The 14,111-nt window shown below is 37.6% G+C and overlaps 1 protein-coding gene across 1 annotated transcript; it reads right to left on the bottom strand.

The window, feature by feature from the left end:
• Window positions 1-462: 462 nt before the first annotated feature.
• LOC121381611 (solute carrier family 28 member 3-like) lies at window positions 463-13,911 on the bottom strand. The gene is made up of 10 exons (XM_041510946.1): window positions 13,517-13,911; window positions 7,786-7,930; window positions 6,295-6,483; window positions 4,167-4,328; window positions 3,606-3,731; window positions 3,267-3,397; window positions 2,321-2,489; window positions 1,757-2,020; window positions 1,173-1,353; window positions 463-634 (listed from the first exon to the last, which is right to left on the bottom strand). The coding sequence occupies exons 1-10, from the start codon at window positions 13,909-13,911 to the stop codon at window positions 588-590; spliced, it is 1,809 nt and encodes a 602-aa protein (XP_041366880.1). The 3' UTR covers window positions 463-587.
• Between the last annotated feature and the right edge of the window lie 200 nt (window positions 13,912-14,111).

Genomic DNA, 14,111 nt, shown 5'->3' with positions numbered 1-14,111 from the left:
TGACAATGCCATTCCCAAGATGCTTCGGGCATCTGCTATTATCAGACTTCCGGTAGTAGTTTCTAAACGAGAATGCTAATAATTTCTATACCTCGTTTGACTATAACATGACAAAAATATAACTTAAAAGGTGCTGCGTGTTACCCCCCTCCCCAAATATCAGGTTACAACGTTTTGATATCGTGGTTATTTGGCTCGGTTCGATAACGATGTAACAGGATCGGTGAAGCTCACCTGTTACACCTTTATCTAAACCTCGCCAAATAACCACGATATCAAACCTGACATTCTATCTATCTGTGTATCTATCTATATATCTGTCTATGTATATATGTATCTATGTATCTATCTATGTATCTATCTATGTATCTATCTATCTATCTATCTATCTATCTATCTATCTATCTATCTATCTATCTATCTGTCTATCTATCTCTCTATCTCTCTATTTATTTATCTATCTATCTATCTATCTATCTATCTATCTATCTATCTATCTATCTATCTATCTATCTATCTATCTATCTATATGTTGATGATGGCGAACTTCACTTTATCATTCAATGGTTTTTCATTTGAGAAAAACGTTAGGAAACTTTATACGCTTCATCTTTAAATTCCCGGTAAAACAATCCTACAAGAAGAAAAGATTAAATTAAATAAAACATTTATATATCATTATAGACATTAAAATGGTAATTGGATATATTAATATATAAATATAAAATTAGTTTGGACTGTTAGTTTGAACTACTGGAATAAACTGCGGATACTATGCGACCACTACAGACTATGTTTCATCGAATTATATTTGTGACAACTGATTGATCGTACTTGAGATTCTGAAGTTAATATGGTATTTTATAATAAGAAAATATATCACTAGCTCTTTAAAACACTACTGTGAGCTTTAAAGACATTTACACGAATGTATATGTCACAAAACAATAATAGCTAACCCTTAACCTTTGTACTGACAGACGGCCTAGATAGGTGGTGTGTGCCCTGAACCCAACTTTAGAACCAGAAGTGGATACCAGCATGACAATAAAATAAACACAAATTCTCGAAATTCTCTGGCCCCATCCTGCTTATATTCTTGATAGAGTACGGTCAGTGGACAAATGGTGTAAAGAAACCTTATATCTTGAGTGGGATCCCGGTCATCTTACCTGCAACGCACGCCGTCATAAAACAAGCAATGTTGCCGGCAATCATGGCTCTCAAAATGATCCTCGACATTTCCGGCTTCCTTTTCGGGGCAAGAGCAGACAACCCTCCTAGTAAAATTCCTACAGAGCCGATATTGGCAAATCCACACAAGGCGTATGTAGCGATCACCTCGGAACGTGTCTGCAATTGGAAATATTAGTCTACGTTAAGCGAAAACTAATCACTTAAACGGACCCCGTTCTCATTCCGCGAGAAAAGTAACCATAGTATCCACCACAGTAAAACCATAGGGGTCCCATGACCCCCCACCCACCCTTTCAACGACGGTATTAAAAACGTTACCATCCACAATATACAACATTGCCTTGAAAACGCTTCTCTGGGTATCTTTATTTCCAAAATGTCATGGAGCATGCCCTAGAAAGCCTCATACAGATTTCGAATTTGGCAAACTCAAACTTACTGTTAAGAGAAATGTATGACCCCTCCCCCATTATAGAATCCTGGATGTACACATGAAATAACAACATAAACCGAGTTGAACTATGATCATACAACTTTAAAGTATGCAGTCCAATCTCACCGATAAAAATCCTCCAACCAGTGTTACGTTTGTTCTCACAAGAAAGGCATCCTGGTCACGCCACAGCCAATCAGAAGAGCTGTTGTAAACCTGTGTGTAGTTTAGCCACAGTTTCTTGTTTTCAAGCAAGTCCTTCAGGCGTTGGTAAGCGATGAATTCATTGGTGAACGTTTTGACCCCTACAAGCTGAGCGATCCGCCGACAATCTTGTGGATATGTGCCCATAGCAAGAGCCACAGGATACAGAACGTAGGAACATATCAGCTGTAATAGGAAAAACAATATTTAATTGAAACAAAAAGCTAAAAGGTAAAAATAGTAAGAAGAAGATGATGAAAATTATTACCCGATTTTTTTTTTTTTTTAATTCTTCGCAGCTGTTTGGCAGAGTATAATAGATTGTGATCAGCATCAGTCTACTACCGAGGCACCCAACAGCAACTCATTAAACTGTACTAAGATACGAATATGAACAAATCTTTTATTTTGACTATGCCTCGTACAAATATACACATTTTAATGAGTTAATATGTTTACCTTTCTGATTGTTTAAATTCATCTCACCTCAAATGTAAGATTATGGACATCAACTCTGTCACCAAACCACGTCAACGTCGCGTTTACAAACGCCAGTAGAGCCAGAAATGCGATCAAGTTTACGATAATGTTAGCGATTAGTTTTATCGAAGCTGTCGCCCCTGTCGCTATGGCGTCAATCAGGTTTCTTTCTGAACTGAAACAAAATTATCAGTAATGAAATGTAATCTAAGATTCATCTTTAGGTAGAATGATATTGAGAATAACTAGTTAATGACGTAGGATATCGGCTTAATCCTGTAAAGATAATAACGGGAATTTTCGCGAGGCTTGGTGAAACTATTCAACCTAATATTGCTCGTTTTCTCGGCTGTGATGGCAATAGTCATGACGGGTGACACCGGTGGGACAGGATATGCTCACCTTTCAAGAATATCTAGTATTATCACTGTTGTGATAGTAATTCATGAATACGTGCAATCACAGCTCTCTTTCTCTCTCTCTCTCTCTCTCTCTCTCTCTCTCTCTCTCTCTCTCTCTCTCTCTCTCTCTCTCTCTCTCTCTCTCTCTCTCTCTGTGTGTGTGTCTGTCTCTGTTTGTCTGTCTGTCTGTCTTGTAGTTCAGTCAAACTACGGTATGACCTCAAACAAATTGCAAAAGAAATATTGTTTTGCGCTAATACAATGTATATGCTCATGCTCATGCTCATGCTCATGCTCTCTCTCTCTCTCTCTCTCTCTCTCTCTCTCTCTCTCTCTCTCTCTCTCTCTCTCTCTCTCTCTCTCTCTCTCTCTCTCCTGACAGCGACTTGTGGAAACAATCACAACATTGTCATTTCTTTTACACACGCACGCACGCACGCACGGACACACACACACGCACATACACACACACACACACACACACACACACACACACACACACACACACACACACAATATTTCAATATATATGCTAGCTGTGACATACTGACCTGACTTCTATTTTCCCGTAGTCCTGATCTGATATCATTGGTTCCTCCGTTTCTGGACACATTAATTTTGACATGGCAAGAGCTGCTGGAGCCGACATCACTGACGCCGATAATAGGTGATTAGCGGGAATCTTGAATGTAACATTACAATATGTGTTACCGAGGAAGTGTAATCAACGTTCAAAATATTCCTTATGGGAAATGGCGATACATGCAACGCCCTACTTCACACTTTCGATTTCGACACGTTTGATGTGTACATATTTGTGTGCCTGTGAGCATGTGCGTGTTCTTTTAAGAGTATGATATAAAACATGTAGTAAAACTAAGACAGCGTACCCCAAAACCGATGTAAGCGCCAAGCACGCCCCCGGCGATGGTGGCGAACCCCCCGGTCATCATGGCGTGTAGCTCAGAGATCGTCATTTTATTCAGGAACGGTCGGATCATGAGCGGAGCTTCCACCTGAAATATTCAGGACAAAAATCACTTTATAAAAGAAAACAAACCCGCAAACCCGTTTTTGTTGAAAACCTAAACAAATAACAAAACACAAACCAAAATCAAAACCCAAAACCAAACCACAACAAAACACAACCAAAGCACACAGAAAACACAACCAAAAAACCCCTAAAAAACCCCTTAAAAACAGAAGAAAAAAATCCGCAATCACCCAAACCCCACAAAAGCCCCACCCCAAACTGAAATTAAGGATTGTTCTGAGCTTAAGAAGTAATGATAAAGATTGGTTTGGTAGTTTATCGTGAGTGACTGTTATAAACAGGTTAAGCCATTGCATGAAATGTTTATTATGCAGTATTGTCTTTGTCACTGAATCCGATCATAATGTTATAAAGAAAAACTACGTCACAATATGAGACGCGGTCTAAAAGACCTCACCATTCCTATAAATATGTTTCCAGCTGCAGTTAAAGATTCGACCGGCGTCGTTCCGAGACAGAATCCGAGAAATCTTCCGATCACGCCGACGATCGCCTGCATGACGCCGAGATAGTACAGGATAGAGATAACAGCACTGAAGAAAGTCACCACTGGCATCAGCTGAAAGGAAAAATATCACCAACCATTCATTACAATCATCTATAATTTAATATGAGTCACGAACAATTCATATACAGTCTTCTATAATTTAATATGTCACCAACCATTCAAATACAGTCATCTATAATTTAATATGAGTCACCAACCATTCATTACATTTATCTATAATTTAATATGAGTCACCAACACTTCATTACATTTGTCTATAATTTAATATGTGTCATCAACCATTCATTACATTTATCTATAATTTAATATGAATCATCAATCATTCAATACAGTCATCTATAATTTAATATGAGTCACCAACCATTCATTAGTCATCTATAATTTAATATGAGTCAACACTGGCACTAGCTGTAACGAATATATCACCATTGACATCTATTATTTAATATGAGTCATCAACCATTCATTACAGTCATCTATAATTTAATACGAGTCAAAACTGGCACTAGCTGTAACGAAAACATCACCAACCATTCATTACAGAAATTTATTTATTTATTTAATGTGTCATCAACCATTCATTAGATTCATCGAGAATTTAAAATGAGTCACCAACCATTCATTACAGTCATCGATAATTTAAAATGAGTCACCAACCATTCATTACAGTCATCAATAATTTAAAATGAGTCACCAACTATTCATTGCAGTCATCGATAATTTAAAACGAGCCACCAACCATTCATTACAGTCATCGATAATTTAATACGAGTCATCAACTATTCATTACAGTCATCTATAATTTAATAAGAGTCGCCAACCATTCATTAGTAATCTATAATTCAATGTGAGTCATCTACTATACATTACAGCCATCTATAATTTAATAAGAGTCACCACTGGCTTATATTTTGGTTAACTAAACTAAAGTCAAATCAAATGAGAGTTTTGAGAAATATGGACACGTTTTAGACGTGTTCGTTCTAAAACGAAGAAGAAACAAACAGGTAAAGCTTCAGTTATATAAGTTTTAAAAGTAAAATAGAGAACGAAAATGTCGTAATTATATATTAAAAACCTAACTTTAGAAATTTGTATTCTTATTTGTATATAATCCATTGACCAACTCTTATCTGACACATAGTTTCTAAAAAAAAACCCAAAACCCTAACATGTATTATATATTTTATGTCCGAATTTCTTTTGCACTAAAAAAGGTTTATTGTTACCTAACTTAAATCTGATTGTGAATATATATAGTTAAATACAGGTTACTGGATGGGCAAAACGATAGCTATATAATGTATTAAAACTATACGTGATAAATGTAATTTTCGTCGTTTGATCGTAGAGAATTAGACGGAAATTATTTTCCCTTAATTTTGGATGAGCTCCCATAGGTGGCGTAGTGATGAGTTGTTTTGCACGTGCTGGATGAACCACGTGTTATTCAGCCTAGGAGACCGACGGGACAAGTTGGGTTTTTTGTTTTGTAAGAGTTTTTAGAATGATATAGTGTGTAAGTTTCGTTGTTCGGTCAGGCCTAGCGCTTATATCAATAAATAATTCAATATTTATTGAAATGTATATTTTATATGGGAGTGTTGGAAGATCAAGGGAACTGTATTCGTACATTGTATTAGTTGTAATTTTAGGAGAGTGTCCTGCAGCTGTGAGTTTTAAACCTTTCTTTGTAAGCCTTTTTTTAAATAACTGAGTTAAAATTAACCGGCCTCGGTGGCGCAGTGGTTAAGCCATCGGACTACAGGCTGGTAGGTACAGGGTTCGCAGCCCGGTACTGGCTCCAACCCAGAGCGAGTTCTTAAGGGCTCAATGGGTAGGTGTATGGCCACTACACCCTATCTCTCTCACTAACCAACTAACAACTAACCCACTGTCCTGGACAGACAGCCCAGATAGCCGAAATGTGTGCCCAGAACAGCGTGCTTGAACCTTAATTGGATATAAGCACGAAAATAAGATGAAATGAATGAATGAATGAGTTAAAATGACTTACCGAGAAGGCGAAAAAGTGAGCACTTGGATTATCAAAAACGAATACAGAGCCAGCGTTGGTATGTGCAAGGAATTCTTTAACTCTGTCAGCCATCCATTTGAAAGCTACATAGCCCCCAGACGTTCTGAGAATGACGAGGGCAAAGAAAAACTGCACTATAATTCCCCAATACACTGGATGCCAGTTGACCTGATAAACACAGAAGAAATTGACATAATTACATTGGATGATAAAGATATCGATGGTTATGATGATAAGTTTAATAATTTGTTACGATGATGATAATTATATTGACGATACTGATATTTAAGTACGTTGTCCTATCATTCAGCTGTTTGAGGTGTCTCAGCTGCTAGAGGTGTCTGTCCATGATGGATGCTAATGCTACCAATCAAAACACAATGGTTTGATTCAATATAATTTAAATTAGCTCCACTGGTTAATTACTATTACCTGTGGATCTAACAGCACCCCATTGGAGCTCATGTCCAGTTGACCTTTCATTCGACCAATTAAAACCTTACTTGCAAAATCATGCCAGTGATTTGAAAAGAATTTGAAAACATTCGGGATTATGCCGAGGGTATACAAAATGATCTGGGTGAATTACGAAGTATGCCGGAAACTAATGTCATTATAATTTTATAATATAAAATTCGTTTCAAGACGAGCCCCCCCCCCCCCCCCCCCCACGTGATGGTATAGCCATAAAATCTGTTTATACTAGTATACAATCCAGAGTTTATTACTGTACTTTTCCCCCTGGTTTTTAATGTTGAAATAGACCAGAAAGTTCGCCTATTGCATAAATAGTCTTGCCCGATATTTTTAGAATTGGTATCGTCCCGAATGACGCTATAAAAGGCGAATTGTAATTGGTCGATATTTAAATTGTTATTTATAGATGAAATGTCACCTGAACATGGGCAGTCCACGCAATGCTGATAGATCTACTAGTAGACCAGTATATATATAAAACTCCTGCTGACATATTTTCTTCTAAATATTTATTGTAAAACAAATCTTCATATGCTGTTGTCTAAAGACCTAAGTGTACTGAATAAACATAAACAGTTTCAAATTTCAAAACTATAATATGTGGTTAATAAGTTTTTGTTTCATTGAGTTAATGATTACATATGTGACAAATAATATTAAACCATTTTAAAATCACAACACAATATTCATGTACAGTATATATTATGTCTTGTGTAAAAAATAGTTGTCTTGTGTAAACAATTAGCTGATAAATGTGTGTCTCTTTTTGTCGTAAAACATGAATGCAATATATTCAACATCTTCATTAATCCTTGAAAGGGGGTGGTATTACAAATAAATCATAGTAGGGGACAGGGGATTTTAGATCAAACACTAAACAATGTCACTTAGGTAATTTAATTTGTGCACCAGTTCCACACGAAAAAATCTCCATACATTTGATACCATTTACACGATTCTACTTCTTTTCATTAGGATCATTTATAATCTTACCCTAGATGGATTCGTTGAAATGATGTAGGAGACCAGGATGAAAGCAGCCAATCCAGCCAGCGATATCAGATTTTCCGGAGTCTCCAGTGCCACCTCTTTGATAAGCACCACTATACTTATTACTGCAGACACCAAGTACATAATCCTTTAACAAGAATACATTCATTTTATTGGCATAATCACGAGATAGCTACTCCGCAACAGATATCACACAGTCTCTCAGTCATTGACAGACTCATTCTCATCTTAAAATATCACCGCCAACCCCCAACCAGCATTTATTGGAAATGACAAAGGTAATGCCACTGTCATCTTACAAGGGAATGACAAAGGACACATACTCATTGTCGTCTTGAAAAGCCATCTTACAAGGGAATGACAAAGGACACATACTCATTGTCATCTTGAAAAGGTAATGCCACTGCCATTTTACAAGGGATGACAAAGGACACATACTCATTGTTATCTTGAAAGGCCATCTTACAAGGGAATGACAAAGGACACATATTCATTGTCATCTTGAAAGGCCATCTTACAAGGGAATGACAAAGGACACATACTCATTGTCATCTTGAAAGGCCATCTTACAAGGGAATGACAAAGGACACATACTCATTGTCATCTTGAAAAGGTAATGCCACTGCCATCTTACAAGGGAATGACAAAGGACACATACTCATTGTCATCTTGAAAGGCCATCTTACAAGGGAATGACAAAGGACACATACTCATTGTCATCTTGAAAAGGTAATGCCACTGCCATCTTACAAGGGAATGACAAAGGACACATACTCATTGTTATCTTGAAAGGCCATCTTACAAGGGAATGACAAAGGACACAGACTCATTGTCATCTTGAAAATGTAATGCCACTGATATCGTACAAGAACATGACAAATGAATATTTAACAACAACTTAATTCATTTTAAAGTAATCTTATTTCGTGTGCAACATAGTGTTATATCAACGCTTGGTCGAGACAAAGAGATGGAATCAGCTACAGCCAAATATGAATTGATTGAAAACATATTTGGTTGTGTGTGTGTGTGTGTGTGTGTGTGTGTGTGTGTGTGTGTGTGTGTGTTATTATTATTACCACAGTGTTTTCTCGATATCGTCAATATCATATATTCCTAATATATGATATTGACGATACCAAAACACACGAGGGTAATAATCTCTTTATCATATAATCTCAAACTTAATACAACGTGTTTTTGCAAACTGTATACGCAACTTTAATTCCAGTCAGCCATTACTCAATATTCAAATGATGTAAGAATACGTGACGTGGTGTCTTTTTGAATGAAAATGACGTCTAACACGAATGACGTCATTTTGGATGTCCTTACATAAAAATAAACTAGTACTGGAGGTATTTTGTTTTCTGAGCGCTGGACAGCTTTCAATGTAAAGTTGTTATTGAAATGTTTTTGTTTGATGACTATGAAAACATACATCACTTATGGAGTATCACCGTCGAACGTTTGCTTAAATGTCAATACACCCAGTGCCGTGACCTCGATTAATTTACAAGTTATCATATTCTGACAGTATGTGATCTGAAAAATATCACAGACTTTGATTATACTGATACGGATTACACACACACACACATACACACACACACACATACACACACACACACACACACACACAAGGACTCCGCACAGGTTATCCAACTTACAAGGCACTCTCCCAATTATAAACATTAAATTGGACCACAATGGCGACTGCAATTTTCAATCAATCAATCAATCAATCAAAATAAACATTTGTGAAAAACAATTGAATGAACTGAAATAACAATAAAAGGAAAACAAATAGAAGTAATCAATAGTTTAACAGTATTCATTATTAACATTGTGTCTTCACAGACAGCCCAACTGATGTACTGACGGAAAAACAACAACAAACGCAAGGTTTGTTTTCGGTGGTAAATATTTCAAATGTTTTATTGATGATTATTTCATTGTTTGGATTTTTAGATTATGTCTTCATTACTGAATACATTTTGACAAATTTTGATGTATTATGACAGAAGGCGTTTGCATGGGTAACGTTGAATTGTGGGTATTCTACGTCATTTCCTGATCCAAATCAATAGAGTGTGTGCCCACTCCGGGCTGCAGTCGCTGCTCTAACTCTCCTTACTATTGACCCAATCAAGTTGTTTATGGTCCTTAGTGGGATGTTATTCCATTCATCAAGAAAGGTCTGCGTGACCTAAGCGACGTTACTGGCCTCGGTGGCGCAGTTGTTAAGCCATCGGACTACATGCTGGTAGGTACAGGGTTCCCAGCCCGATACCGGCTCCAATCCAGAGCGAGTTCTAAAGGGATCAATGGGTAGGTGTAAGGCCACTAACCCCTCTGCTCTCTCACTAACCAATAACCAATTAACAACTAACCCATTATCCTGGACAAACAGCCCAGATAGCTGAGGTGTGTGCCCAGGACAGCATGATTGAATCTTAATTGGATATAAGCACGAAAATAAGTTGAAATGAATGAATGAGCGACGTTATTTAGGACGTTTACGCGCTTCCTGACCCTCCTATCCAGCTCGTCCCACAAATGCTTGATCGGGTTCAAATTTGGACTGTAGGGTGACCAATCGAGCACTGGGACATTGTTTTCATTGAGAAAGTTAAGACAAACCCTCGCAACGTGCGGCCTCGCATTATTCTTACGCGCATGACCTGTCAAGCAAGAACCGAGATTCGTCAGTGAATAACACACGTCTCCAGTGGGCCAAGTGGCCTCAGATTACAGTTATCTTCCAATCCGGAAATTTGACCGCGCAAGTAGTCTGCTGTTTGACTGTGATTATTTCATGGCAGACAGCTATGAAGTGGCAACTATTTGATTGAAGTGACAGGGGAGATCATGGAGTTTGTAAACATGTGTAACTTGTTGACATTGAAGACTGGTTTGTGGTAATTCCGGCCCATGCAAAAGTAGTGCTTTTTGTGTGAAATGGGAGTATTCCGGCCTGGTTTAGAGGGTGTGTTTGTTTAAACCAATATGCTGAGAGAAAGAGCTGGACAACAGGGGTTGTCATTTTCAGGGTATGTGTCCCCCAGGCAGGCAAAAATCCTGCTGATATTAATAAAAATGTTATAGCCACTAAGGCTATATAGAAACATATAGCGAAATTAATTGTGGTCTGAGGCCAAGTGAAACCTATTTTGTGCATGTACACGCAGCCATTGCAATCGACATTAACGTCGCCTGGGTGTAAATTGCGGACCAACGTCGTGGCCTTAAGTTGAACTCCTGCAACTGATTCCTAACCGTTCGTGGACACACTGGGTGACCATGAGTACCTACAACCCGACTCCCCGTCTCCGTAGCCGTCTGAAATAGGTTACGGATTTTTGTAAGACGTATGCCTCTATCTTGGTGTGGCAACGTAACGCGCGGACGTCCGCTCCTGGTACGGTCAGCTAATCTTCCTGTGACTCTGAGACGGCCTACGAAATGAGCTATCGTTGTACCCCAAATTGCTGGGTGACGCGACGTTGCGATTGCCCTTGCATAATTAGAGCAATAGCCCTACTCCTATCAACTTGTAACATTCGCGACATTTTGCTTTTCAGTCGTGTTGAAATGAAATGTTGTGCCCTCGACGTGTACTGTTCACAACTTCGATTTGGTATGGTGTTCAAGTCCATAGCACGTGGCAGTGGCCCGGATGCATGCTTTCTTGACAAATCGGTAATGCGCATATAGTTTCGCACGTGCTCACGGTTGACCCAATTTTAACCAAAGATTCTGCAGACAGTACAATGAGGTAGCTATGTGTCAAATGTATACGGATTAAAAGGTTGTATTACCAAAACTGAACTTGCGTTTGTTTTTTCGGTCAGTATATTTGTAAACATGCTCAAATATTTGCTTATTGGTATCATCATTAAACGTGTCTCGATCGTTTTAAATCAACTGAAGATTAATTGGTTCAAAACTCTTCTAAGTTGTTAAAGGGACAGACCCTAGTTTCAACCCGTGAAAATTAACACTAAGTTTAATTAATCTACAAACCTGTAACACATTTGGATAAAGTTACAATTGACTGAAATATGAGTCTGTGACTTTGAAATGGTGAAATACCCTCTAAAAATAGACCAAAACTCGACTCCATAACTGTCACTTCTCAGGCGCACGTGCGTTTTTAAAAATATGAGAAATTCATTTTGTGATATTAAATACACCAAGATGATCAAAAACACTTCGAATGTACGGAAATTGATAATCTAAACCATAAATACTAAGTATAGTGTGATTTCAATTATAAAAAAAACCCCTACGGTATGTCCCTTTAAAATAATTTGTATTTGCTGGTTATAAAATTGACATTAAAAAAAAGATGAGTGCTTTCGAAATAATGTCCACGATTACACAATGGATCGACAGTAATAGTTAGACCACAGCGATATAGGTCTGCATTTAAAGTACTACAGGCATGTCTTAGGTCTCACTACACAGATGTCATCTGCCATTGAAACCCATGTTAAACTGCCCAACTTCAAATGAAGATTGCCAATAGAACGGGTTCTCGTTCACACTAACAACATACACCATTGCGAACGTATATTATATAAGCATTTATTTTCACTCCACAATTGAGAACATTTCCGTCTCAGTTTTTTGCTATATGTCCGCATCTAGCTGTAGTTCTGGTCCGAACAGGTGGTCCAATAACCGATCTCTGCGCTATACACCCATGTCCCAAACGGTCAATGCACAATATTACAAAATATTGCAAAATACAGCCAGAAGGTTTAACAATTAAACATGCATATTGTTTTAATTCTTCACCACCCCTGCGTGTGCTGTAACCTCACCGTGGTGCAGGGATGTAACATTCTCTTTGAGAATGGCCAATACAGCACAAAATTGAAGTTTTGAGTAAAATTCAGTATCCGTAAAATTCTGTGATATTTGTGTTTTTGCACAGTTCTTTACACTGTTTTTGTTTAAGTCTTGAATTTTTATATTGATGTTGATCATCACTTTATTTATTTGCATTACCATAGTTTGACACCCAATAGCCGATGTATTTTTCGTGCTGGGGTGTCGTTAAACATTCATTCATTCATTCATTCATTCATTAATTCTTCACCATTTCCTAGAAGTGAATATGTGAACCATAACATGTGTCACAATTGGGAACTAAAGTGGACCGTGATGAATGAACTCTCACCCGGAAGTGAACTGTGTAGTGAGACCTTAATCTGGTATATAAACCATTTTCTTCTCAATTTCAGCCGAATAGAATGAGGGTACTTAATAAACATCCGGTGCTACTGCTTTTTGAAAAGATGCAATTCGTTAAAAATTTCGTATTTCCGCTTTCAGACTATTCCAAACATCAAGTGTTGAATGCATAAATGACATTTATGACACATTTCTTCTAGCAAATTGAATAGATATATTTATTTGGTTCCTTACCGAATAAGAAGCACTTTCTCTTTTACAGCCTTTTATATCAAAAGCCGAGATATGTCCTGTTCCGTTTTAGTGTTTGTGCTCTTATCTCTTTCTACTATTAGTTTGGAGTAGCCCGAGTAGCGACAGAAGGTTTCTGTGGACAAAGTGTAGTTGTTGTTGTTGTCTTGCTAAGTAGAGAGGGTATATGCATAGAATCATTTTAATAGTTCTCTATGAAACTCGCACCTTTTTCATTTTGCGTTTTGCATGTCTGTCGAATTTCCATAGTGATACTCACCAGCGTAAGATCTGGACTTTCCGTTTGTTCTGCCGGCTTGATAGAGCCTCACCAAGCCAAATAAAAGGTCTTCCAGTCCATCTCCAGGTAAAATGTACGACAAGCACAAACACCCCAAACACGGTGCACACGAGCAGTCGTAGGGAGCCTTCGTCACCAAACCGTGTGTACATGGCGAAACCGAAATAAATGAAAAACAACACGCCCACTTTGAACCAGAACACTCGCCACAGCACTGCATTATGCTCACTGAAAAATGTGTAGATCCCGTTTTGAATGAAGGAAATACCTTTAGTGCAACAGTTACCATATTGAATTTCTGGTTGACCTTGACTTTCAACTATCGTAACATGCTCTTCTGGTTTTAGTTGTTGGATGTTGACACTGGTACTCATCTACAATATATATATATATATATATATATATATATATATATATATATATATGTATCGAAAAGCAATCCTACAAGAACAAACATTCTACATAAATCAACACCGTGCATATCGTTTCATACATTAATATATATTATATATAGGAATTTCCTGATTATGGTTCGGTATCGTCAATATCGTATATTAGGAATATTGTATTATAC

Source organism: Gigantopelta aegis, chromosome 9 (assembly GCF_016097555.1).
Source record: "Gigantopelta aegis isolate Gae_Host chromosome 9, Gae_host_genome, whole genome shotgun sequence".
NCBI lineage: Eukaryota > Metazoa > Mollusca > Gastropoda > Neomphalida > Peltospiridae > Gigantopelta > Gigantopelta aegis.
This window is presented reverse-complemented; position numbering and strand designations above follow the sequence as displayed.